The 27,684-nt window shown below is 23.5% G+C and overlaps 7 protein-coding genes across 8 annotated transcripts; 2 read left to right on the top strand and 5 right to left on the bottom strand.

The window, feature by feature from the left end:
• Nucleotides 1-237: 237 nt before the first annotated feature.
• On the bottom strand, nucleotides 238-3,234 carry PY17X_0903000 (uncharacterized protein; the record flags this gene model as incomplete). Its single annotated transcript, XM_725194.1, has 1 exon — nucleotides 238-3,234. One exon carries the CDS (start codon nucleotides 3,232-3,234, stop codon nucleotides 238-240), a length of 2,997 nt encoding a protein of 998 aa, XP_730287.1.
• Nucleotides 3,235-3,924: 690 nt separating this feature from the next.
• Nucleotides 3,925-6,209, bottom strand: PY17X_0902900 (conserved Plasmodium protein, unknown function; the record flags this gene model as incomplete). Its single annotated transcript, XM_022955884.1, has 5 exons — nucleotides 3,925-3,996; nucleotides 4,114-4,199; nucleotides 4,348-4,423; nucleotides 4,579-4,668; nucleotides 4,929-6,209. The coding sequence occupies 5 exons, from the start codon at nucleotides 6,207-6,209 to the stop codon at nucleotides 3,925-3,927; spliced, it is 1,605 nt and encodes a 534-aa protein (XP_022812104.1).
• Nucleotides 6,210-7,669: 1,460 nt separating this feature from the next.
• PY17X_0902800 (ATP synthase subunit delta, mitochondrial, putative) lies at nucleotides 7,670-8,398 on the top strand (the record flags this gene model as incomplete). The annotated part of the gene is made up of 3 exons (XM_022955883.1): nucleotides 7,670-7,793; nucleotides 7,904-8,204; nucleotides 8,359-8,398. 3 exons carry the CDS (start codon nucleotides 7,670-7,672, stop codon nucleotides 8,396-8,398), a joined length of 465 nt encoding a protein of 154 aa, XP_022812103.1.
• A 1,206-nt stretch (nucleotides 8,399-9,604) lies between these two features.
• PY17X_0902700.1 (membrane associated erythrocyte binding-like protein) lies at nucleotides 9,605-15,182 on the top strand (the record flags this gene model as incomplete). Of its 2 annotated transcripts, XM_721451.3 has the most annotated exons (5): nucleotides 9,605-9,788; nucleotides 9,909-14,666; nucleotides 14,763-14,841; nucleotides 14,974-15,041; nucleotides 15,166-15,182. In XM_721451.3, the coding sequence occupies 5 exons, from the start codon at nucleotides 9,605-9,607 to the stop codon at nucleotides 15,180-15,182; spliced, it is 5,106 nt and encodes a 1,701-aa protein (XP_726544.3). The 2 variants fall into 2 exon arrangements, with proteins under 2 accessions (XP_726544.3, XP_022812102.2); XM_022955882.2 differs by lacking the exon at nucleotides 15,166-15,182 and having other exon boundaries at nucleotides 14,747-14,841; nucleotides 14,974-14,979.
• Nucleotides 15,183-16,088: 906 nt separating this feature from the next.
• PY17X_0902600 (peroxisome assembly protein 22, putative) lies at nucleotides 16,089-16,742 on the bottom strand (the record flags this gene model as incomplete). Its single annotated transcript, XM_721450.1, has 1 exon — nucleotides 16,089-16,742. One exon carries the CDS (start codon nucleotides 16,740-16,742, stop codon nucleotides 16,089-16,091), a length of 654 nt encoding a protein of 217 aa, XP_726543.1.
• A 1,388-nt stretch (nucleotides 16,743-18,130) lies between these two features.
• PY17X_0902500 (serine/threonine protein kinase, putative) lies at nucleotides 18,131-22,213 on the bottom strand (the record flags this gene model as incomplete). The annotated part of the gene is made up of 1 exon (XM_721449.2): nucleotides 18,131-22,213. One exon carries the CDS (start codon nucleotides 22,211-22,213, stop codon nucleotides 18,131-18,133), a length of 4,083 nt encoding a protein of 1,360 aa, XP_726542.2.
• A 3,040-nt stretch (nucleotides 22,214-25,253) lies between these two features.
• Nucleotides 25,254-26,870, bottom strand: PY17X_0902400 (fam-a protein; the record flags this gene model as incomplete). Its single annotated transcript, XM_022955880.1, has 6 exons — nucleotides 25,254-25,358; nucleotides 25,521-25,751; nucleotides 25,845-25,954; nucleotides 26,093-26,162; nucleotides 26,249-26,504; nucleotides 26,656-26,870. 6 exons carry the CDS (start codon nucleotides 26,868-26,870, stop codon nucleotides 25,254-25,256), a joined length of 987 nt encoding a protein of 328 aa, XP_022812101.1.
• Between the last annotated feature and the right edge of the window lie 814 nt (nucleotides 26,871-27,684).

The raw sequence follows: 27,684 nt of genomic DNA, 5'->3' as shown, positions 1-27,684 counted from the left end.
AAAGCTTATTTATCGGAATGGTATATAAAAATATAATTTATCATGTATTACACAATACACAAACTTATAACGATAAATATTAAAACGTGTAAAAAATGAAAAATGTCATTGATTACATACAACACACAAATTTTTTTTTTGTGTAAAAAAAATTAACATAAATAATGTAATATATATGTGGAATATTGCCACATATATCCACACATATACAACATTTTAAATTTACGAATATAAATATTAATAAATAAGATTTTTCAAATAGAAATATGCTCCTTTTCCAACTTTATGATTAATTTTATTTTCATTTAGTGGAAAATCAGGGGAAAAGTAGTTATAACTTTTATAAACCTTTTGAACAGTTATATTGTATAAAATGTGTATTTTGTTTAACTTATTTATATTTTCGACGTTGTATGTGTCTTCAAAATATTGTTTATGTGTTAATAAATAATTTTCTACTAATGCTAACCCACTTAAAGCATAGCATGTGTGATAATAATCAGTTTTTTCCTTTGGTTTATCTTTCATTCCTCCCTTATTACTTTGAGAGCAGAGAAGTAGATATAGCCTTAGATAATTCATATTGAATAATATATTTGTGTTTCCAGCAAATTTGTTTTGACATTTTTTAAAAAATAAATCCTCTTTATATTCCATTGATGTATTATATAGATCCTTTACACTCGTGTTTAATTTATCATGAATTATATGTGTGTTTTTTTCTTTAGTGTCAAGAGGTGGTATGCTATTTTCGGTGTTATTGTTATTATTAGTATGAGAAGCAATAGTGGTAAATGTGATATTTTTATTTGAAAGAATAGGGAGTTTACCTGATTTAGGGGAAGTTGGGCATATATTCAATTTTTGATTTCCTTCAAAATTTTTTGAGTTTTCCTTCAAATGATCACTCTCAAAAACTTTAAATCCATCTGATTTGGCATAACTAGCATTATCAATAGCTTTGATATTTTTATTAATAGGTTTTTGTTTGCTTTCACTTTGCTTGAATAATTTTTTTAGTATATAAATCTCATTTATTATAAAGAAGATAGATCCTATCCAAAATGAATAACATGCGTCAACTAGCTTATTTGTTCTTCCTGTAAATGCGCCCTCTAAATTCCCTTGTTTATTAATTAACCATAACATCAATTTATTTAAATTTACCTTTTTAATTTTTCCTAATATACATAAAGTAGCTAAAGCACAATATGTATATCCACCATGACTTTCTTGAAACTTTTCACTTGTAAATCCTCCTTCATAGTTTTGGCATGATAAAATATATTTTGCAACATTTTTTTTAATTTTTTTAGTTAATATATGACACATAGAACATACTGATATAGCACAGTATGTTCCCCTCATATCTATTTCTCCATCTTTGTGTAATCTGAAAGATCCATCTTTGCATTTCAACTGAAGAATATAAGAATGCAATTTTTTTTTATCAATAAAACCTAAAAAATTATTTTCATCATCATTCAAATATATAAACACACAGATTGCAGCATAAGTAGTTGTTATATGTGTATACTGATTTAACCCCCCACCAAACCCATCATTTTTATTTTTAATTTTATTTAAATAATAAAAAACATTTTTTTTTATAATACTAAATGTCTCTTTACACAACTTTTGTTCGATTTCAAAATCGTTATATAAAATATAAATAGTATGTATGCACCAATAAAAAATCCACGGTTTCGATGCTTCTAAAAAACTTAAGCTTAAGTTTTTTAAAAAATATATATCAGTGCAAATTTTGAAATGTCGTTCTTTTTCTAATTGTATATTTAATATAAAAATAAATTTATTGAGCAAAACAGAAGATTTATTTAATTGAAATTCATAATTTTCAATCGTGAATGAATTTTCATTTATCTTAATGTTTTTTAATTTTAAAATGTCACAATTTTTAACATCTATATTCATTTCAGATTTTTTTAGCATATCATTTATCAATGCTTCTGTGTTTTTTTCTTCATTTTCACATATTAGAAATGGTATACAATTGAGAAATTTTGTATCATATAAGTTTTTTATATGGTTGGTAGTGATAGAGGATTTGTGATTATTTATTTCATTGGTTATTCCTATTGATTTCTCTTCTAGATTTTTAGTATGAAATAATGATTTATTTTGAGGCTGACTCTCAAGAGTATGCAAATTTTCGACCTGCATAAATTTTTCGTCCATTTTTATTGTTTGTGCATTATAAATATCAGAATTTTGAGGATTTATATCACTATCTTTCTTTTCATTGGAATTATTAAACTTTAAATAATTATCGATGGAAGGGAATTTGCTTTTATCCTTTTTTAAATGTACATTATTCCCACATTTGCATTGTTGGATGTAAGAATATATCTTATCAAAGGTGTAATAACCTTTTGAAAAAAAAGAGCTTATATCTTCAATATTTTTATCATGATCAAAAATAAAGAATAATATTATGTCTGATATCTCAATTTTATTATTGTTTAAAAGCATATCAATAACAATTGTAGAAAAGGACTTGTAATATATACTCAGAATTTCTTTTTGAGTTTTTTTATTATCCTTTATAGATTTAGTGTTTCTATCACAATTTAAGTGATAATTGAAAAGTACATCAGATAAATCATCATTATTGGTGTTATCATGATTATTATTTTCTGACAAAAATGATTTAATATATTGATTTTGTTCATTTTCTTTAGTAACATTTTTCCCATTATAATCTTTAAGATTATATGTTTCATTTATGCTTAAATTTGGATCCCATTTGATGGCAGTATTTATATTATCATTAATCGTATTTTCTTTAGTAATTATATTTATATGATTTTTTGCATCTTCAAATTTATCGAGTTCATGTTTCACGTCATTTTCATTATGATAAACTTCTTTTTGATTTGTATTGCTTATTTTAAAGTTGAAAAAGTCTGATAGCTCTTTTTCTTTCTCTTCAGAATATAAAAAAACATCACTTGATGTATCGGAAGAGCTTGAGGATATATTTATGTCAATATTATTATCTACATCATGTGTATAATAGTCGTTGTTTACATCAAATATATAATTAAATAATAGCTTCAAAATATGATCTATATAATTATAAAATTTATCATCTTCAAAATCTGGAAAATAATTATCTTTGTTTTTTTCACATATAATTAATTCGTATAATAACTTTATGAGATATATTTTTTTATTATATCTTAGACTATATGTGTCATTCTGAATATCCATTTTGAATTTCTTTTTGGCGGAATATTTTATTTGTATTATATTTTTCTCATTTAAGATACTATTAAAAGATTATTAATATTAAACCCCCACTAAAGGAGAAGATAGAAAACTTGATGGGGATGTATGTAATGCAAATTGTGCATATTTTTTATGAGTATTTTATTATGTTTACATATAGTATACTTTCAGAATGTTTGTATGGTTTTTCTTTGTAAGGTATTAATATTATTATGTTTTAATTATTTACAAAAGTTTTAATTGTGAAAATAATAATAAACTATGGAAAAAATTATGTAAAAGTGTATCCAAGTGTAGCATTTACAATTATTTACAGTATGAATTATAGATAAATTTTGTAAAAAAAAATATTAAAAGTTGTAAAAAAAAAGTGGAAGCTAATATATGCAAAATATAAAATGAAATTTTAAGAATTAAAACAAAAAATAATTTACGAAATATGATATTATTTGCAAATAAGTATATTTTCACGAAAAAAACTATTTAAAAATTAAGAATACAATATAATATAAATATAGAATTAAAAAAATGCATGTAGTGTAAACAAAAAAAAATTGATTTAATTTTTTACAAGGGAAATGAAACACAAAAACAGGAATACGCATAATTTTAAAACGCTGTTTATATTAAAATATAAAATAAATGAGGTAAATCCTTCTCTTAAAAATTTGTTTAAAGAAAATTTGTTAGTACGAAAAAGGTTCCTTTTGAAATGAACTTGGAAACTTTGGCATTTTCATTAACCTATATAATAATGAATATGAAAGGGTATATATAAATGTAAATATACATATATATTTATATAGGTGTGTATTACACAATATCAAATTTGAATTGATTTTTTTTATTTTTGAAATTTACATTAAGGTAATATTTTATAATATCGTTATTATTTGTACATAATATTGCATTATTTTGCATAGCTAGGTCAATAAGAATATCGACATCTAAAGGTAAAATAAAGTTATAATGAAAGAATAATTATGTAGTTTTTATGCATAACAAATAGGGTGGTAATTTCTTTTAAAGAAATATTAAATTGGAAAATGTGTGATATTATATCTTTTTTTCTAGGCTCAATATATATGTAATTACCTTTTTCATCCATTGTTAGCATCATTAAATTAACCTTTTTATCACCAACTTTTAGCAACCCGTCCTTATTCAATTCCTAAATAAAATACAAAAAATATAAAAATTGTGGACATTCCATAATACAAACAAAATGAATTTCTTTTAAAAATTTTACACCTATATGGAATTCTATAACATTTTTCAAATGTGCATAAGTATATATATTTTTAATTATTTTAATGTCTATATTACATTGAAAATGTATAATTGAAATTCTACTTCTTCAGTAATGTTATCTTCACAAAACGGTATGTCATAGTACCACCAGTGGGGAATATATATCTGAAACAGCAAAACAAATTAAAAATTTGAGATTTATAACATACATTATACTAAATGCGCATATTCAATAAACGTAAATTTAGGGGATGATTTTTATCGATGTTGGTTTGTCCATATAGATACACTTATTGTTAAGCGTATCTAACAAAACGGTTTAAGAGTACTATATATAAACATGCTTATTTTTATACATTTATGCACATGTATAATGCGATATTTCACATAATTTTCTTAGATTTATTAATTATTTTTTTAATTACTATTGGTTTTATCTTCTTCTGCAATAAGGACGTAACGGCATATATTAGCTTGAAAATTGATAATTCTGTTTTATATTGAATTAGATAAGAATATTGATCATTTCGCATAACGTCGAAATTAAAATTTTTATCGTCTATGTATCCATCCATTCCTGAACAAACATTTAATGCATCTAAAACCACAGTTTCTTTTAATGAATTATAATCATTTAAATAAGTTCTCCAATTAATGACTGTATGATATTTACTTTTATCTATTATAAATTTTTTTTTAATATTACTTTTTTTTTGTGTTTGATTTTGTGTATAATTAAAGTTATTTTTATATTTGTTTTTATTTTTGATTTGAATATATTCTGGTTCTTGTAAATTATTATATGTTTTATTGAATGAAAATGTTTGGTTATCAGAATTATTATGTCTATTCGAATTTTTATAAAAATACATAATTTCAAGAGAATATCTTAAAAGGATAATATCATATCCTTTTTCCGCACCCAATTCATTAATATGGGATTGTTGATTAGCTTGATTTGTAAATTGGTCTACTGAAGATTGTGAACCATTCGTAGTATGAAATATATCATTTTCATTATTGGAATAAATTAAAAATAGAATTGAAAAATATCGTGAATCAAAAATATCGTTAATATACATCATACTTTTAATATTTTGTTTTTTTATAAAATTAATAATATTTTTTTCTCGTTGATCTAATTTATTATCCGCAATGAATTCATTTTTATTTACTGTAATTTTTTCTATATATTTAAATAAACTATTGTTAAAATTTAATTTGAATTCGTTTCCATCAGTGTTTACATTATTTAAGCATGATTGATTTGTTAGCAATACATTACGTTTATTATACATATGTATATTATTAATTATAGTAGTACTATTGAGTAAGTAATAAGAGTAATTCAAAATATAATTTTGAAAATAATCTAACATTAGCTTAATATTTTCAAAATAATAAAACCATGTATAATGATGCATATTATTTTTAATATTTTCATTAACTGTTAACTTTTCAAAGATAAAATATTCATTTTTATTTTCTTCTTCAATAGAGCATACTTTAGGAGTATTATTATTATTTGTTCCATGATTCCCTTTATTTGAATTTTTATCTTTTCTGTGGTCTCCTGAATTGTTTGTTAAATTTGGATTTTCCTTTTTTCCCGCTTTATCTTTTCCATTATAAGTGCTTCCTCTAATTGTGCTTCCTTTATCAAACTTCGGTTGTGTAACTTTACCAATTGTTTTTCTTTTTGCCATTTCGAAATATATATGTCCGAGGGTGTTTTATTATTATTCTTATCGTATTGTGCTTGTTTTAATTTATATGTTTTATATTGTTTTCAATTATTATAAGATTGAAAATACATTATTGGCACACACACATATATGTATATGTATTTTATTTGTTGTTTATATGTTTTGTGTAATTCTCTGTGAAACATTCCTTATTAATATATCGAAGAGTCACAAATAAAGGCATGTTTACATTGAAAAAAGCATACGCAGTAATATTTATATTATAAAATACAGCGTGTTATCATAAATTTTAATAAGATTAAAAAGAATAGTAACGAATTTAATTGGTATTATGAGAGAACTATATACACAATTCGTTCATATGAAACGAGAGTGTATATATTCACACAAATGGTTGTAAATATGAAAAGGATAGAGAAGGAAAGGTCTTATAAGTTCAAATTATAACTTATTTCTAATTAAGAGCATTAATTTGTGGATACTATAAAATTTGAATATAAATCGTTATATATTGCATATGTTTAAAGGGCGAATTTTACATTTATAAAATATTAATCTTTTCCGTATTTTCATTTTTGTGTAATTTTCTTTACAAAACACTATTATATATATATATTTGTATTGGGGCGACAATATTAACCTGTTTTGGTAAAGTATATTGAGTCTTTATTTGTTTGAAATGCATATATTATAATTATATAAAATAAAAAAAAAATTTTAATAGTATATATTTATATGGCAGGTGTATTTTTTGTTTTTTCTTTTATTATACAAATATCAAAATAAATATATATATTATCTCTAATATTGGCTGCTGAAAAATGTACAGCAGCATAGTAAAAGGTTTTCATTATTAATTTAATGTAAAATATATTATGAAATTTTTATGTAAAAAATTATTTTAATTAAAATAAAACTGTAATTATGAGTGCTATGCGATTAAACAACGCTATTTTCCTGTTAATCTGATTGATATTATTTCATAAATGAAACGGAATATTTATGCAATAGTCAATAAAAAATAAAATGTGCATGAAGAATTTTTAACAAATTGCTATTGTTATTCCTTTTTCGAACAAAATTATAAAATTAGTATGTATCTTTTTTATTTTTATTTTTTATTTCTTTTATAACCTTCATATATTTTCAAAATAGCAAAAATATTAAAAGTATTATGTTCTTAATTCACTAAAGGGATGTACTTATGTATGACAATTTTTTCTTTGTTAAAATGCGATTAATATAAATAAAGAACGAAGTAAAAGAAAAGCAAATATATAACAGAAATAAAATCTAAGTTCGAATTAAAAATATAAGCAAACACATTAAGAAAAGGCCACAGAAATAAAAATATATAAGATAAAAAGAAAACTATAGAGCTGTAAGGGAAATATGTGTATTTAAGATTAAAATAAAGGACGAAATATTAGCACATTTAACGAAACGTGAAAATACAGAAAATGTTGAACAGGGCCCAAAAACTTTTTTTTAGTACTGCAAAAAATAGCAATTTGTATTTAACTATATCTTCGTCAAGCGAATCTATATTTAGAAACCAAGTTATCAAGAGGGCTTCAGTCCCCGGTTAGTTAATAAACATATGAAAAATTAAAAGTGAAAATTTTATTAAAAAAAGAGTATAGCCAAAAAATAATTTATAAAAAACATATTTTATATTTTTTCTCATTTTTTAGGAATTGAAGGATATTTCACTATAACAAATAACCATAGCCCTTTAGTTACGTTATTAAGAAATGGAGTAATTACCGTTGAGTTTGATGAAAAGGAAAAAAAACAATTTTTTATTTCTGATGGAATATTTATATATAAAAAAAGTAATGACAATAACAACAATAATAATGCCGAAATTGTAGGTATTGAAATTGTTCCATTAGAATATCTAGACAAAAACAAAACTGTTAAAGTATTACAACAAATGTGCGCAATAAATGACACAACTGATGATAAATGGAGAAAAATCAAAACTATGATGGGGTTAAATATCTATATATGTGTGTGCAAATGTGCGTTCGTATTATGTTCATTATAAATTAGGTTTAAACTATAATTTTTATGTTTGTACATAACCCAATAATTGTAAAACCATAATTAATATACATAATATTTTTTTTTATTAAATTTATTATAGGAAGGAATTATGTTCCTCAATTATTCGAAACGCACCATGAAATAAATCCAGAAAACGCAAAAAAAAATATATATAACAATCAAAAATGTTTGCATGAGCATTTTGTATATATACTTTTTAAAAAATGATGCCAAAATAATTGTGTGTTATTTATTTTGTAGAATCAAGACCTATTAAAAGAAAAATGGAATTACACAATTTATGCATGTACATATATTTATTATATTGATAATATATTTACTTGGTCATAATTTGCATTATGTTCTCATTATAACACACAAAGAGCAACATGCATAAAATTCCACATTTTTTTTAATCTTGTTTATGTTATCATTTATTTATTATTATATTATTTTTAACATATTAATAAATGCGAATTATTTTTATAAAAATGTAAAGCATTTGAATTAAGAACCATATAAAAAAATAGAACAAGTTAAAAAAAATATATAATATTATTATGCATGCATTCTTATGAGAAAGAGTATATATTGATAGTTACCTACAGTTTTGCTAGACAAAAAAAGACATAATAAACAAATTATTTATAGTAATTATTTTTTATAAGAAATAGCTTAATATTTAAATGGTGTACTTATATTTTATTATTATTTATTTTTTTAAATTATTTTTAAAGTGAATCACTATAGATTTTAAATGATTAAAATATTTTATATATATAATTTGTTATTATTTGCTTCATGTTGTATTTTAAAAAATATTTTTATAGTTTATGTACATATATGAAGTTTAATATTTACTTGGGTTTCGTGCCTTTTTTCTTTCACAGCATTATTTAAATGTGTTACTAGTATAAGAATATTTCTATATTCAGAATATGCTGAAAATTTTTTAATTTTTGCTTTATTACAGATCTATATATATGTATTTACTTGGATAGACTTGTAACCACATACATGATAGCAGTCATTTATTATCCAGTTTAATATATTGCATATATTTATTCCTCCTTTTGTTTTCAAAATTTAAATAACTATATTTGAAAGTAATTTTTGAGGGGTGTTTAATAAAATGCATTATTAAAATGAATTGTTGTTTTAGTATTATTGGGGGTATTCCAATGCTTTAATTTAATTTTTTTGCGGGTGTGTTTCATTTATTCTGCATCATTGCATATTATATGCATATTTTTTAATTGATAAATGTAAAGAGTCAATTGAATTGATTTGTAGATATATACTATATTAATATATAAATATTTTCAATTATTACAATAATATAAAGTATGAAGATATATCATAACATTTTTGGATTCTGCATTTTTATATCCTTATGGACTCCTTCTATACGAGCTATAGATAACCCACAAGAAGATTTTATGGACAGATTTGATATCCTAAATAACCATGTAAATATAAAATGGACGAACTCAGGATCATTAGGACAAGGGAATTTAAAATTTGATATTTGTAAGAAAAGAAATTAGAATCAAAATTCATTTCATTTTTATGTAAATTATATAAATTTGTTTTTTTTTCTACATTTAAATTATCCTTTAATATTATTTTCACGCATTTACGTTATATTAGATGATGAAGATAATATAAGTTCTAAGTTAAATAGTTTAGAAAATGCAAGACTTTGTCCAAATAATGAAAAGGGAAACATATATAGAGGTAGTTGTCCAGATTACGGAAAAACGTTTTCGATGGACTTGGATAAAGATGAATATAGTGAAGATTTCTTAAATGAAATTAGTTTGGGTTTATTAAATAAGAAGTTGTTGATTGATGTGGAAATCCCAGTTAATATGAGTGGGCTAGCTATGTACCAAGGTTTGTTTGCAAATTGTCCTTATGACAAAAATCATGTTAATGATATAAAAAATGAAAAAGAGTATGATATGTGTTTTGATAAATTCTATAGCAATAAACAGAATATATCTACAAGGATTAAAAAATACCCGTTAATAAGTAAATATACATATTTTGGGTCACATGGGTTAGGGGGGAGATTAGGTTCTAATACCGAATATCCTTTACACATTTATAACCCAATTGAAAATTATAGAACACAAAAAATGAGATATCCTAAATTAGTCGAAACTTTGGAAGATTGTTCGATATATTCTCATTGTATCGGACCCTGTTTTGATAGAGATTTTGATAACAAATGCTTTCGCGATTTACCTGTAGCTTTTAATCACAAAACAAAAGAATGTATAATAATAGGAACTCATGAAGAAAAAAAAACAACAAATTGCAACTCAGACAATTCGAGAAATAATGGTAGATGTTTTTCATCTATAAAAAAAGAAAAGGGAAAGGATTGGACATATGCATCTTCTTTTTTGCGTCCAGATTATGAAACAAAGTGCCCACCAAGATACCCACTAAATAATAGTGAATTTGGTTACTTTAATTATAACACTGGAAACTGCGAATCACCTACAAAATTATACGATAATAGTGTAATTAGCTTTAATGAATGTATTGAGAAATTGTTTAACTTTAATTATGCGAATGAGGACCCTGAGGAAAAAAGGAATAATTATTTATGGGGAGTTTGGGTTTTAGGAAATAAACAAAATAAACTAAATTCAATGAATGATTTGGGAGTGTGTGCATTATTAAAAGAAAAACCAACATGTGTTTTAAAAAAACAAAATTATTACTCCTTTACTAATTTAACAGCAAATTATTTTGATAATAATCAAAATATTGAGTATCCAGATATCGAAAATGTCAAAATATGGAAAAATAGAAATTCTGAATTGAGTGATAATCTAAAATATAATGATAAAAAGTTTAAAAATTCCGATATAAATAAAGGAATGGCAATAAATATGAATGATATTAATGAAATAAAAGAAAATAGTAAACTCCAAACTAATAAGGGCAACGAAACGAAAAAGACAAAATATGGATTATACAATTATCCGATTACACCAATATCATATCTTCAAATACATCATAAAATGGAATTAAAAAATTATAATATGGATTCTGAAAATTCTTTCACATCTTTCCATAATACGAATGCTCCAACTCACTATGAAGGGAATAGTAAATTTAGCACCGGCGTAAATAACAAAAGAGAGAATACATATGGAACTCAGGATATAAATTTAAATAGAAATAATAATTATAATCAACCAAAAAATAAACCTAATCCTCAAGCCGAATATATGGATAGGTTTGATATTGAAAAAAATCATATATATATTGATTGGAAACAAGATGGTAAATATGGAAGCGGTAAATTAAAATATAATATAATATCACATGAAACCGCTGATACTATTCAATCATTATTAATTACCGACAAAGATGACATATGTCCTAATCATTATTCTCCTGGAAGAGCGCAAGGAAGTTGCCCTAATTATGGTAAATCGATTGTTGTTAAAACACCTGAAAGTATTAATGGTAATGAACATTTGAATTCAAATTTTTTAAATGAAATACGTACTGGGTACCTTAACAAATATATGAAATCTAATGTTGAACTTCCATATGAAAAAAGTGGGTTAGCTATGCATCATGGTGATTTAAGTGTATGCCCCAAATCTTGGGATGAAGAAAATTTGTATAAAAAAAATAGAGATTATAATTATGATATGTGCAAAAGCACTGTAATGAAATCGACTATACCATTGAAAATGTTTGATTATAAAACTAAAAAACTGTTATATTTTGGTCTTTATGGTTTAGGGGGGCGATTGGGATCTAATATTTCAAAAGTAAAAAATATATTTAAATCACAGCCAAATAACATAACATTACCAATGTTTAATCCATCATCAATAAAAAATTTACTTGATTGTTCATTATATAGTTATTGTTTAGGTCCATGCCTGGAAAATGCATATAATAATAAATGTTTCCGTAGTCTGCCAGCATATTTTAATCATGAAACAAATGAATGTATAATATTAGGAACACACGAACAAGAAAGGAATAATAATTGTAGAACGAGGAGATCTGATACAGATAAACCGAATTGCCAGAATGTTAGAAAAAATATATCAACAAAAAATTGGACATATGTAACATCATTTATTAGGCCAGACTATGAAGAGAAATGCCCACCAAGATATCCTCTCAAATTTAAAAGTTTTGGAAAATATGATGAAGAAACAGGAAAATGCAAAAGTCTTATAAATAAAAAGAATATCATTAATATTCCTTTGTTTTCTTCTTGTTTAGAATATATGTTCATAATGTATCCTTCTGTTTTACAGAGAACTGAAAAAAAAAATTATTGGGGTGTGTGGGTTGCAAGTGAATCTGTTAATTCGAGTAATTTGTATAATGCTAAAGGAGAATGTTATTATATAAATGAAAAACCTAATTGTGTTATTGACAAAGTAAATCATTTCTCATTTACTTCCCTCACAACAAATGATATTGATTTTAATCAAAATATTAATCTCGTAAAACTTGATGAATTAGTCATAAATAATGACCAATCATCTTCACATAATAGAGCAAAATATAATACGCCTATTGAAAATTCTGAATCTACTATTGTAAGAAAACATAATAGTGCTCCTGAACATTTTCGTAGTTTAAAAATTAACAGTTATACACCAAATAGGAGGGGAGAAAATTTTGCAAAGGAAAGTGATTCTACAAGAAATACCGATGAATCGAAAATGGATGAGGTGATAAGGAAACGTGAAGAAGCTGCAAAGAATGCTGAGATAATAAGAAAATTTGAAGAAGCACAAAAGGCTGCGTGGGCAAAAAAAGCAGAAGAGGAAAGGAAAAAGGCTGAAGCTGTAAAAAAAGCAGAGGAGGAAAGAAAACGAATTGAAGCTGAAAAGAAAGCAGAGGAGGAAAGAAAACGAATTGAAGCTGAAAAGAAAGCAGAAGAAGAAAGAAAACGAATTGAAGCTGAAAAGAAAGCAGAAGAGGAAAGAAAAATAATTGAAGCTGCAAAGAAAGCAGAAGAAGAAAGAAAACGAATTGAAGAAGCTAAAAAAGCAGAAGAGGAAAGAAAAAAAATTGAGGCTGCAAAGAAAGCAGAAGAGGAAAGAAAAAAGGCTGAAGCTGTAAAAAAAGCAGAAGAGGCAAAAAAAAAGGCTGAAGCTGCAAAGAAAGCAGAAGAGAGAAAAAAAAAAGCTGAGGCTGCAAAGAAAGCATTAGAGAGAAAAAAAAAAGCTGAGGCTGCAAAGAAAGCATTAGAGAGAAAAAAAAAGGCTGAAGCTGCAAAGAAAGCAGAAGAAAAAAAAAAGGCTGAAGCTGCAAAGAAAGCAGAAGAAGAAAAAAAAAAGGCTGAAGCGGCAAAGAAAGCAGAAGAAGAAAAAAAAAAGGCTGAAGCTGCAAAGAAAGCAGAAGAAGAAAAAAAAAAGGCTGAAGCGGCAAAGAAAGCAGAAGAAGAAAAAAAAAAGGCTGAAGCTGCAAAGAAAGCAGAAGAAGAAAAAAAAAAGGCTGAAGCGGCAAAGAAAGCAGAAGAAGAAAAAAAAAAGGCTGAAGCGGCAAAGAAAGCAGAGGAGGAAAGAAAAAAGGCTGAAGCTGCAAAGAAAGCGGAAGAAGAAAGAAAACGAATTGAAGCTGAAAAGAAAGCAGAGGAGGAAAGAAAAAAGGCTGAAGCTGCAAAGAAAGCGGAAGAAGAAAGAAAACGAATTGAAGCTGAAAAGAAAGCAGAGGAGGAAAGAAAACGAATTGAAGCTGAAAAGAAAGCGGAAGAAGAAAGAAAACGAATTGAAGCTGAAAAGAAAGCAGAAGAGGAAAGAAAACGAATTGAAGCTGTAAAAAAAGCAGAAGAAGAAAGAAAACGAATTGAAGCTGAAAAGAAAGCAGAAGAGGAAAGAAAACGAATTGAAGCTGTAAAAAAAGCAGAAGAAGAAAGAAAACGAATTGAAGCTGAAAAGAAAGCAGAAGAGGAAAGAAAAATAATTGAAGCTGCAAAGAAAGCAGAAGAAGAACGAATAAAGGCTGAAGCTGTAAAGAAAGAAGAAGAAGTAATAAAAAAAAACAGCAATCTTTCTGAAACAAAAATTTCGAATAATTATGAAACGCGCAATATTGATGATAATAGTTTTAAAAAATTAGATGAAGAAGAGTATAAATCAAGAAATATTGATAATACACGGAATAAAATCATAAGCATGTCAAAGGAAAATATGTGTACTAACGATGTTTCATCAAAATATTGTGACTATATGAAAGACAAAATATCATCTGGAAATTGTTCGAATGATGAAAGGAAACAATTATGCTGCTCAATATCAGATTATTGCTTAAACTACTTTGATTATAATTCAAATAAATATTATGATTGTACAAAGAAGGAATTTTCAGATCCTTTATATAAATGCTTTAGTAACGAGGAATATTCAAGTATGTAAAAATCATAAATAAAGAATTGTATATTACATATCAAACTAATTCCATATTAAAATGCTATAATATTTTTTAAGTTACGTTTTTTTATAGAAGCGGTTTATTTTGCTGGGGCGGGAATAATAATGTCAATCCTGATTGCCATATGTTTAAAAATTATAGGAAAAAAATGGTATGAAGAAATGCCACAAAAAATTATATATGTATTATGTTTATCTCTCTTAAATTTTTCAAATAAATTTTTTAATAATAATATAAGTTCCTAGTCCTGCATATTTTAAAACATTCATTATTATTTTTATAGGTTTAAGGAAGTTGCTTTTGATGAAATTGTTGAAGATTATGATAAAGTCTATACGTTAGCTATGATATGTAATAATATTTCAAAAAATAATTTAATAATTTGTTAGTTTTTTATACTTAAAATTTGTTCAATTAAATGTTACGCATTGAAAAATACATCTGCATATATATTTTTATTTTCATGTCTTTTTAGCTAGCGAAAAATTATAGGAACCGGTCCCTATTATATTACCCAATTAGACAGATGAAAAAGGCGTATTATATATTTTAGAATAATAAATATATACATACGGAAATTTATACAGCACAATATATATGTATACAAACGTATATATTTATGTGTATTCAAATAAATATACATATTCTAAAAGAATTATAAAATATTATGCAATTTTCAAATAAATATAAAATTTTGTATTATTAATAATATAATTATGTGTTAATTTGTGATGTTTTATATTTAGCATAATTGCTATAATTATTTTTTATTCTGTTAATTTTTTATTTTAATGTATTCAATAACTTATGTTTAGTTATATGAAAACCATAAATATTTTATAATTTAGATAAATGTTATTAATAGAAGGGAAAATATTAATAAAATATGCAACGATAGAAAACTGAAAAACGAAAAACGAAAAAATGGTGTAATATGATTTCTTTAACATATAAGTTGACACCAAGCGCAAAAATTAATTTAAAATCTTCTTTGTATAGCAAACTTTCTTAGCTATATTAGTTTGTCTTATTATTTTTATTATACTTTTTTTAATGTATTGATTTTAATTAATAATTTTTGTTATATATGCATAAAAATACAGAAACATATAATATATGATTAGATAAAACTTTAAAAAAAAAATGAGGCGAAAAAAAATTAAAAATATACAAAAATACATATATATGTATACCTTTTATATTTTTTCATGTAATTATACGAAAAAAATATATACACAATAATAATAACGATAACATCCTTAATATATTAAAATAGATATAAATGAAATGCATATATATGCCAGTATAGTGTTTATAATTTTAAATTAAATTTGTTATATATTGTTATACAAGTGTTGTTTTATTATCTATAAGGATAATATATACAAATATTTAAGACTAATTTATGCCTTCGACGGTTGCAACAGCACAAATGACTTGAGTAAACGCTTGTAAAGACGTGAATGCATTGGAATTTCCATCAGTATTTGTATTTCCATATATCTGAACAAGATTTGGAATCTTCCCTGTTAGAGTTTTTATTACAGTTTCGTCATTATCCACATGAGTAAGTGGGCTTAATTGGCGTATCATTGATGCTCTTCCATTTGAAGTTGAACAAAACATCAAACGATGTTCTTTTAAACCCTTATTAAATAACCCAGTTTTTTTTAAGAGATTAATTATATTTGTTTCTTGTATATCATTTGAAACTTGTGCAACTACAAAGAGTTCTGAAATTGAACATAGTTTGGTCAATGGTTCTATAACGTTTTCAATTATGTGTGCATTGTTACCAATAATCTTTAAAACAATATCATTTAAGCATAATGAAATAATAGGCTTATTATATTCGCTTTTATTATTAGTTTTTCTTCCAAACTCACCATTATCTATAAATCGTCTTTTAAACATTCTAAAAAATATAATATAAAACGTAATTATCATGCCAACTAATAATATTGGCTGGAGGATCGAAGCATTCTTATCTTCACCATTTTCGTATGATTTATATTTTCTACAATCTTGCCCATTTGTGCACTTTTTAGGCATTTTAATATAAATTCCACTTAAAAAGCATATATAAAAAATGATATATAAATGGATAAATATTTAGGTATTAAGATCAAAGGTGTGATGGAATATGTATATTAAATATTTGAAAATTACTAGTATATAAAGCTGCATGTGTATAATGTATATTTTTTTAAATATAAATTTTAAAGAAAAAGTTGAAACATATGTATATATAATACAGTATACATAAATTTATATTTTTAAAAAAAAGAAAAAAAAAGAATTTGTTTTTTTGAAAAAGTAAAAAAATCCTGTAAAATTATCTTATATAATTTTAGTGCGTCACTAGGATTATAATTACATACATATTATGTAAGGGTAAATGACATGTGATTCATTGACTTCTTTTATTTTTTTTTTTTGGAAATTACATTTTTAAAATATTTTATCATTTAAAAGTTTATTACATGATATTGAAGAGGTTATATATTGTTCGTGAAAATATTAATTTAAAGATATATACATATTATGCATACATTTATTAATATGCTATATTTAGATGGAGAATAATTCATCAAATAATTTTTCTATATAAAAATATCATTTAAGTGTTGCGAAATTTTTATTTTTTTTGTTTATTATTCGATTATTTAAATTAACTATGTGTATATAAAAATTGTTTCTTTTATATTTTTTAAAAACGGAAAATTGCAAAAAAAAATTAATATAATATTTATCGTCCATTTTTATAATATCTATAATTTGTATATACCACTTTTACAAATATAGTATAAGTTTTATTATTTAGTTATCACCATTGACAATATATAAATTCTTCTCATAAAAAAAAAAAAAATATTTCTAATGATTACAAAATGGCGCACATAAATAAGCTTTAGTGTAGTTGTATTAAAATAAAAAAAAATATATTGTTATTCATTTCCTTTAAATCATTAGATTATTGGAATTAATGGACTACGACTTCCACAAAAAAAGTATCAATCGAGAAATATCAATAGATCGATAAGATAAATTTTAAAAAAATTAATAATAAAACAAAACGAAAATTAAAACATAGGAACTATATACATTTACAGTAAGGATGTGCATCCATCAAAAATTTTATTGGCTTGGCACGCCGAGAAAATGTGTATATTATATTAAATTAAAAGACATTTTTAAGTTTTATTTTTACATATTTTGACCAATAAAAATTGCATATATAAGATACATATATTTGTCGAGATACACACATGTGATACATACTATAGCGGCTATCATAAGTATTGTATTGTAATAAAGGAAATGCGCATATATACATATTGTGTTTTAAAAAAAAATCATTAAAAGTAAAATATATATGCATTTGAAATGGTAATAATACATAATTCAAATTTTTAATTAATGTATTGAGAATATAATCATTAAGGTATGTTAAAATAATTAAAAATCGGGTAGCTTAGGGCTTCTTCTATCGATGGTCGGCATTCATGATCAAAATTTAGTAAATATTCTATATAGTTTAAAGTTATTTTTGATATATGTTGATTAATTTTTGGATATGATAAACCCCGTTTCATTTTATTAACTAATAGTTCCTTTGAACATTTTTCAAGATAATTAAATTGAAAAGGTCTTTCACAAAAAATCATTTCATAAAGAATGCACCCCAATGACCATATGTCAATTTTATCTGTTATAAGTAAATTTCTTTTGGGTTTTAAGCATTCAGGGGGTTGATAATATAAAGTTCCACCACCATTATAATATTGATAAGTATCAGGTAAAATTAACTTAGCTAATCCAAAGTCAGATATTTTTATGATTCCATCCTTTATAAGAAGATTAGCTGGTTTTAAATCGCAATGATGAACCTTGCCTGTAGGTAAATTTTTCATATATAATAATCCAAGTAATATCTGTTTAATCCATGATAATGCTAATAGTTCATTAATTGGACCATGATATTTAATATATTTATCTAAATCAACGTCACATAACTCCATACCAACTAATAAATTAGTTGCGGATCCAAAAACAAAGAAAAATTCTAATTTTACAATGAAAATATGTCTATGACAATGTATATGTATATTTATTTCATTTTCTGCTCTTTGAATTATTTTATTTTTGATTTCATTTGTCATACTTGGTTCAATCTTATGAATTTTTGCTGCATACATTTCTAAATTTATGGAATCAAAAACTTCCCATACTTCAGCAAACCCTCCTCGTCCTATTAAGTTCATCATTCTTATATTCATTTTTAATGGGTTATAAAATGAAAATTCCGAATTCTCTTGAAAATTAAAATGATCTAATCGTTTTTCAAGTATAGCCCTTTTTTTATCTAAATTAAGTTTCATACTGAATAGTTCGGTATTTAAAAATTGAATATTTTTTTTCAAGTACTTTTTTAAATTAATGTCGATATCCCCTTTTGTTAGCAATGATAAAAGTGACAAGAAAAATTTTAATGTGTGTTCAGTTGCTCGACAATTAGAAAAATGCGTTCCGTCTCTAAATGTATCTCTGCTTGGTGGTAAAATAGATCTGTTATGACTTTTCTTTTTTAACATTGTGAGCCATGACAATTCAGATTCTTCTTCATTTTCATTTAAAATAGCATTATAATTTTTGACTGATTTAGAAAAAAAACTATATGGATATTGCTCAAATACTTTATAAAATATTTCATTATTTATTTTTTCTTGTTTTTCATTAGCAAACGTGAATTTTTTTTTTTCACATATTGATCTAATTATATCTGTTTCTGGTTCATATCCACATTCAATGACGGGATCGTCTCGTTCGAATTTATGTTTAGCTTTTGGATTTATTTGCCTTTTGTCTTCATAGCTATTTGATTTTTTAAAGTGAGATTCTTTTATATTTTTGTTTGTGTCAATACAACAATTTATTTGACTCGTATTTTGGTGACTACATTGTTGGTTTACAGCATCGCTATCATTGGTTGTAACTGATTTGTCAATATTTTTATTTTCATCTATTTGTGGGCAATTTCGTTTTTTATCAAAATCATATTCCAGTACCGAATTATTTTCGTTATTTTTTTCATTTGGTGTATCGGTTTGTATTTTTTTAATTTTGCATTTATAATATTCATTTGTGTTGTAATTATTCTCATTTCGAGGCTGATTTTGTCCTATGTTTTTTTGGCAATTGAACATGTTATTATTATTATTATTATCAATTATTTGGCAATCACTATTATTTGTTTTTTTGTCGCTTGTAACTAATATCGAATCCTTTATATTGCATAATGAATTATTATCATTATTTTCAGGATTATTACTAGAAGTTATTTGTTCATTTATATTGTAATTATTATTTTCGTTTTTTCTTTGGTTACAATCCATATTGAATTTGCAATTACCCAAAAATTGTTTATTTCTTTTATAATTTCCTTGGTTAATACTTGAATTAGTTGCATCATGTTTTGAAATATCGATATTTTTTTTTTTATAATTAAAATTTCTAATATCATGATATGCATGTTTGTCTAAATTTCGTTTACTTAAAATTGTATAAAAGTTTATGGGTTCTTTAGAAAAGTTTTCTAACAATTTTCCATATTCAGTGGTATCTAATGTATTTTCATCACTTTGGTCTATTTTATAGAAATATCCATACTTTGATTGTTCGTGGTTTAACAGTAATCTGTTAACTGATCTTTCTAATTGTTTTTCTTTTAATATTGATTCTAAAATTAGATATTTTAAGGAACTAATTTTCTCTTCTATTTCATCACGTTGAGTTTTATTTTTATCTAAATAATTCAAATCGTTTTGAAATAGATCGTAAAATTCTTGGTTTTTTTCATGTTCCTCTTTTTTTTTAAATAATTGTATTAAATTTTTAAAATCAACAGAAGATAAATTTTTATTACGAAAGTAAGTATTAATCATATTCGTATAAAATTTTTTAACGTTTTCGTCTTTCATATTTTCCACAAATTCGGAAAACATATTGAGCACATCATTTATTAAATTTTCAAGATTTACTTTATTAGTTAATTCTTGGTTTAATCTTTTTATTATTAATCGATTTTGTATCTTAGACATTAATTCAACAATAATTAGATGGTTTCTTTGCTTTCTTATCTTTTCTAATCGAAAGTTTGGAATAATAAATTTTTTAAATCGTTTTACAAATTCGATTTTATCCCTATATGACTTAAAAGTTTTTTTGTCTATAATTTTTTTGAAATCATTAGTTGGCCTTTTTAAATCTTCTAAATTTTTTTTTAATTTTTTCATAATATCTAAATTTTTATAATAACCTTTTAAATCAAAAATAATATAGCATTTAGCATTGTTTATATATATTTCGTATTCGTTTATTAAATCATAAAATGTGTGTATACTTTTTGGGGGTACCCCATCATTATTTAAGCTATTGTCTTCTTCATCACCTTCTTCCTCAAATTCATCAATTTCCTCCTCTTCGCCTTTTTTTAATTTTTTGCAACTCGAAACTTTATCGTATTTTCTTTTTACACTACTATTGCAGTTGCCTTTAGTTTTTTTAGTACTAGTTTTGTTATTGCTTTCTGCATTAGTGGAAATACTAAAACTTCGTCGTGGCCTTTTTTCTTTTCTACATTCATATTTTATTTCTTTATCATCAATAGTATTAATACTTTCATTACTATGTTTTTTTGTGGTATTATTGATATCGTGTTTGATGGTATTAAGATTACCATTTAATTCACCTTTATCACAAACTTCATTATATATTTTTGTTTCGTTATTACTGCTTAAATCAGGATCATAATTTTTACATGATGAATTAATTGGTATTGTTAAATCGTCTTTAGAAATGAGATTATCTTCTTTCGAATCGCATTCAGTTTTTGATTTTTGTGTGATAGAAGGCACTGAATTTCTTTTAGCAAAATAATGTTCAATTTGGTGTTCATTTTTTTTATAATTTTTTTCTACTTTCCGATTTATTTTAACAATATTTTTAAAATTAGACTCTTTTATTTTAATGAAGCATGGATTATATAAACTATTAATTTTAATGTCTGGTTTTTTAACAAAAAATTTATTGACCTTTTCATCAAAGTTATAAACCTTAAATTCAAAATTTATTCCTGGTATTATTAATAATTGATTAAGTGTGTCAACAAAAATTAATGGGTTTGTTCTTAAATAATCGATGTAATTTTCATTTACATACTTTTCTCTAAATTTACTTTTTTGTTTTAATAAAAATAAAAAAGTATTTTGATTAATGCCTGAATTATTGTAACAGTTGTTATCATCATAAGAATAGAGCAGCTTTAACTTTTGAAAGGTGTCCAAATTTTTATAAATTATTCCATTCATATAATGTAATAAATCGTTTGTTTCCGTGAAGTTGGTTTTTAGTTCATATTTAAAGATTTGATCAATTTTAGGCATCTCATTTTCCTTAGTCAGTATATTTTTCAGATTGCTTATTCTTTGTTTTAAGAAATTTGAGGGGTCATTTTCTGTCATTTTTCATTTTATATTTCCTCCTTTATATTGTTTTATCCTTTATTATTTAAATGGTGAGAAGGATTCATAAATTAAATAACCCCTTTTTGAAAAAAAAAAAAAAGAGGAAAAGAGGAAAAAATATATTATATATATGGTTCTTAAAATAAAAAAGGGAATGGTTTAAATGATGTATTTAAAAAAAAATAATTATTTGTATTAAATTTTACAGTTTTAAAATGAAAAAAAATTATGCTTAAAATTATAATTTAAAAAAAATACATTAAATGGAACATATGAGGATTTATTTTATTATCAAAAAGGATACAAATATTGATATACAACTGTGTGTAAAATTAATATGGCTCAAATTATAAATTATAAATTTTATATTTTTTTTCTTAAGTTTTTCCATGTATTTTTATAAAAAAAAAATATTTTTTTATCTTGCAAAATAATTTGATGCGGACAAATTTTGTATCATAAAATGTGTAAGAAGCATAAGAAAAAAAACATGAAAATAAATTACATCCATAGTATATCATATATATATGTACATAAAAAATTCAAGGTTTTAAGTGTATATTTTGTTCGTCTCTTCATTCTTAAAAATTAATCTTTATATGATTAGATGCTTTATATAAGATTTAATCTTAACAAATACACACAATGCTTAGATAGTTAATCACACAAACATAAATATATGTGTATCCAGAATGTAATTATCGGTTATACATATAAATTTGCAATTATATTTAATAATATATGTTAAAATTTACAAAATCCGATTTTTTGTTTGGAAAAAGCAATTATTACACCTCAAAGCTCATTATACTGCTTTATATTAAGATTCAAAGCTAGAATTGACAGTGGATTGAATTATTTAGGATTTGATAATATTTATTGGCCTATGCAACTTATTAAGTATTGTAATAATAAAAAGTAAAAATGCAATAAATATTTGTGCATGCTTGTTAATATTATTATATAATTTAGTAGCATTTAAAATTAAAAAATTAATAATAAAATAACCATATCTATGAAAAAATATATGGGCCTAAAACTATTTTGAAAAGTGCAACAAAAAAAGACAAACATTATTAATGAATTTATTTACAAGAACATAACAAAAATATATGCAAATCGTCAAAATATATAAGAAAAAAACTCAAAATATGGAAAAAATATTTAAATGGCGTAATATTATTGTATTCGTATTTTTATATAACATATATAAACCGTTGACGTATAGCTTTCTGAAATTTTATGAATATATTTTTTGATTAATATTGTGTTGGTTAATTAAAATGGTTATATATATATATGCAAAATATAATGGGCATTTAAATTAATATAGCAAAAAACTAATTTAATTTGATTGTATATAATGTAGAATTAATTCATACTCAGAGCATTAATATTAGAAATATATTTATAATTGTTTTAAATTTACATAAATATATGAGAAATATATTTTTACAAACAACTGGAAAATAAGGAAAATCAATGATATTTCCTATTTGAAGTATGATAATATAAGAAATCTGGTACTATAAAAACAAATCATACATATATATTCTTTTTATCGACTTTAAGTAGATAAATATATATATTTAACTTTATTCATGCATATGTTATATTTAAGACACAATTTTAAAGATGCCTAAAAATAATATAAACGAGTAACATCTCTATATATAAAGTGAATATGTCCAAAATAAAAATTATTTATACAAGTAAACTATAAAAAAGAAAAAATATTTATACCACAATCCCTTTAAATTGAAATTTGTGTGTTTTTAATATAAAAAACACAAATAAAAAATATTTCGTAAATTACACCAATTATATTTGATTTGTGATTATAATTTAAATAATGAGTATTATCAAAATATAATATTGATATTATATATTTTAGTGTTAATTTTTAGCTAACCATAATGTAAAAACTCTCAACATGCTAGATTATCAATGTTCATTTCTTTCGTGATGTAATGTTATGGATTTTTTATCCCCATCAAATATAATAATAATCTTATGTGCTTGGTTATAATAAGATTCATTTTCAATACATTGTCTACGTGGTTCAAATCTTAGGGTATATTGAAAAAATATATTTATAATAATAATTATTTGTCCTTAATGCCAGAATTTTCCATTATATGTTTGATGCATCCTTTGTCGTATTGACAATTTATCCTGAAATTAATATATTTCTATGTCAATCATTATATTTTTTATTGAAGATGATAATAGTGACTATTCGAATGACTCAATTTTTTATGGGAGTGTTTTTTCGAATATTTTATATGATTCACTATTTACTGAAAAAGGATCTTTTTTTGGAGATATGCATGATCATGCTAGAAATTTGTATAAAAATAAAAACATTATATAATTTGGTATATCCCCTTTTTTACCTATAAAATTTCTATGTAATATGATAAGCACTTAATTTGCTTTATAATTAATGAATTAAAAAGGGGTGTAAAATATTTTTATCAATATAATACATGTGGTTGATATATAAATAAATTATACATTTATTTTTATTTTTATATTAGTATTCATTATTTGGGTTTCGGAAACGAGCTCAAAAACAATATTTAAGAGAAAAAAAAATAAATATGAAGTAAACCATTCATATCTGACCCTGAATGTGGTGATCAATATACTTTAAGACATTTTTGTATTTAAAAATAACAAACTTTTATCAAAATTTTAAGTTTAATAATCATAATTAAAATGCCAAAAATAATAAAAGCATAAAAATATAAATTTTTAACAAAAAAAAGTGATAAACATGAATATAAAGTAATACAAAAAAAATATTTCATAAATTATAATAATATTTATTTGTTCACAAATTTAAATAGATGTAGAACATCCTTATATTAAAGGGGATGCATATATTATATACAAATAATATTTCTTAAAAAAAAACAATATATTTTATGGTGTAAATTAAAATATATGCCACCCATGAAAATAAATTAAATTTATCGATATATATATATATTGAAGTATTAAACTGTTAAAAATTGGTATACGGAATATACATTTATTTCTTCAAAAATATTTCCATTAAGCGGAGGTAAAATGCTATGTTCGGAGCTTTAGCTTTTTTAATAGAGTATTTTTTGGAAGAAGATGTGTTATCATCCATCTACAAAAAAAAAACAAAATGTGTAAAATAAATATTCCAATTTTGGAGGGAATGTATGCCATATATTATAAATATGTATGTTTATATAGCGGACGCATTTTTGACGAATACTAAAATGAGTACAAAAAATAAATGATGGAATAAAATTATTATATTGCTTACAGCATTAACATAAGTAACATTGATGTAATTGTCCTCTTTTTTAATGAAAAACGCAGATAAGTTAATAAACGTTTTTTTAGACTCTTCTTTAATATCTGATTCAGAAGATCTGTTAGTATTTAATGAGTTGTTTATTTCCAAATCATTGTTTTTATAAGTTTGCTTATTGGAACTTTTGTACTCATTTACATTTGCTGAAGCTATGATAATTACCGTTGTGTCTTCTGATATCTACAAAATGAATAAAAATATATTTGTATAAAATATGGTGTAATACGAAAAACCCTATTTCTAGGGTGAAAGAAGAAAACTTTATTTCCTTACCTTAATTTTTGAGACTAAAGCATAAACCGATTCATGGGGTGATTCTGTAGGGTCTATGCTTCGTTGTTTTATCATTAGTAAATTTGGATTGTATATACAGACAACTTTTCCTAAAAAAATATAATTTTGCATAGATATAAATTAAAATATTATGAAATTTAATATACAGAAAGGTAAAAAATAATAAAAATCGAATAAAGAATGATAAAGATATATCAAATTTATTAACTATTAATTTTTTTATATACCATTAATAAAGTAATCATTGAAATTTTTGGTACCATAAGGATCCCATAGATTGTTTATTACATCATTATACTAATGAAACCAAAAAATGTAAATATGTATAATAATTTTTTTAACTTTAATTTTAAACTTAAAAAACATTGTTCGGCAATTCATACCTTATCGGGATTGCGTATTTTAAGATTAAGTTTTTCAATGTCTGTATTTCCATGCTTCTTAAAATATACCAATGCATCTTTATCGTATACATACTGTAATTTGTAGTTTTCTTCACTTGTAGCATGGTATCGTAAAATTGACAATGCATCGTTAATAATTTCTGTTGTTTTCTTAATTTCTTCAGAATTGGTACATGTTGTGGGGGTTTCTTCATGTGTTTCATTCGAACTATTATTATCCAAAATGGAGTTATCTCTAATGTATGAATAAATAAAAATATTTATAAAATATAATTTTGGTATTCAAACACTATGTATGTGTAATTTCCACAATATAATATTTTCATAATGAGACGTATAATGCATAATTGTATTAAATGTGAATATATATTGCTATATTTTCTCACTTAATACTGCTTGGATATGTTTTGGTTAGAGTAGCGTTGAGTAAGGCAGCTTTGCGTAAACTATCATTTTTCGAAGTATTTCTTCGCCGAAAAGTATTACGTGGTATAGTATTAGTTATAACATGTTCACTTGCAAAGGCTTTATTACTCACATATATGAGCATGATTAAAATAAAAAACATAATATCACTATATCCTTTATTATTTTGGGACATGATAAATAATAAATTAAAATATATATTAATATATTTTTTTAAATTAAAAATTAAAAACAAAAAAAAGACATTCAAGAAAATTATGAAAAACGAATATTTATTAAAAAAAATATAAAAAATTATATTTAAACGATAAAGTTATGCAAAAATTTAGTGTATATACTATTTATAGATTTATAGATTTATAATTTTATATTTAAATAATTTAATTATAAAGCAACATCAATAACCAAAACTTTCATAAATAATAAATGTTAAAAAACAATATGATTTCTAATTTATTAATATCATATATATAATAATTAAAATTATTTATTTTTATACATTACAATATGTTGAATTATGGACAGACATGGTTTTTATTTTTATAGCCCATTAACTAAAATTTATAAAATATTTAATTATCCATGTAATTTATATATTTTTACATGCATAAAAAAATATATTATATACTACCACGGATATTATCTAATAGAATATCGGTAATTTAAAATATAAAAAACATATATTTGTTGAATATCAATTTGATCATATGTGATTTTAATATAATTATATATACATGTATTAATGAATAAACATTATAATATGAAAATAATAATTTTGTTATACATTTCCGTTTTTTAAGCATTTTAGCACAATTCTTTATTTTTAAATGCTAAAAAAAATAATTTAACAAATTATATTATGTTTATCCATGGATGATGTTGGTGCTGCAACATCCACAAAATAATATTTGTTAATTCATCGCAAAATTATATTATGGTAAATTCCATTCTATGTGATTTTTTTTTATTATTTTTAATTTAAAATTTAC

This window comes from Plasmodium yoelii (genome assembly GCF_900002385.2).
Source record: "Plasmodium yoelii strain 17X genome assembly, chromosome: 9".
In the NCBI taxonomy this organism is placed as follows: Eukaryota; Apicomplexa; class Aconoidasida; order Haemosporida; family Plasmodiidae; genus Plasmodium; species Plasmodium yoelii.
This window is presented reverse-complemented; position numbering and strand designations above follow the sequence as displayed.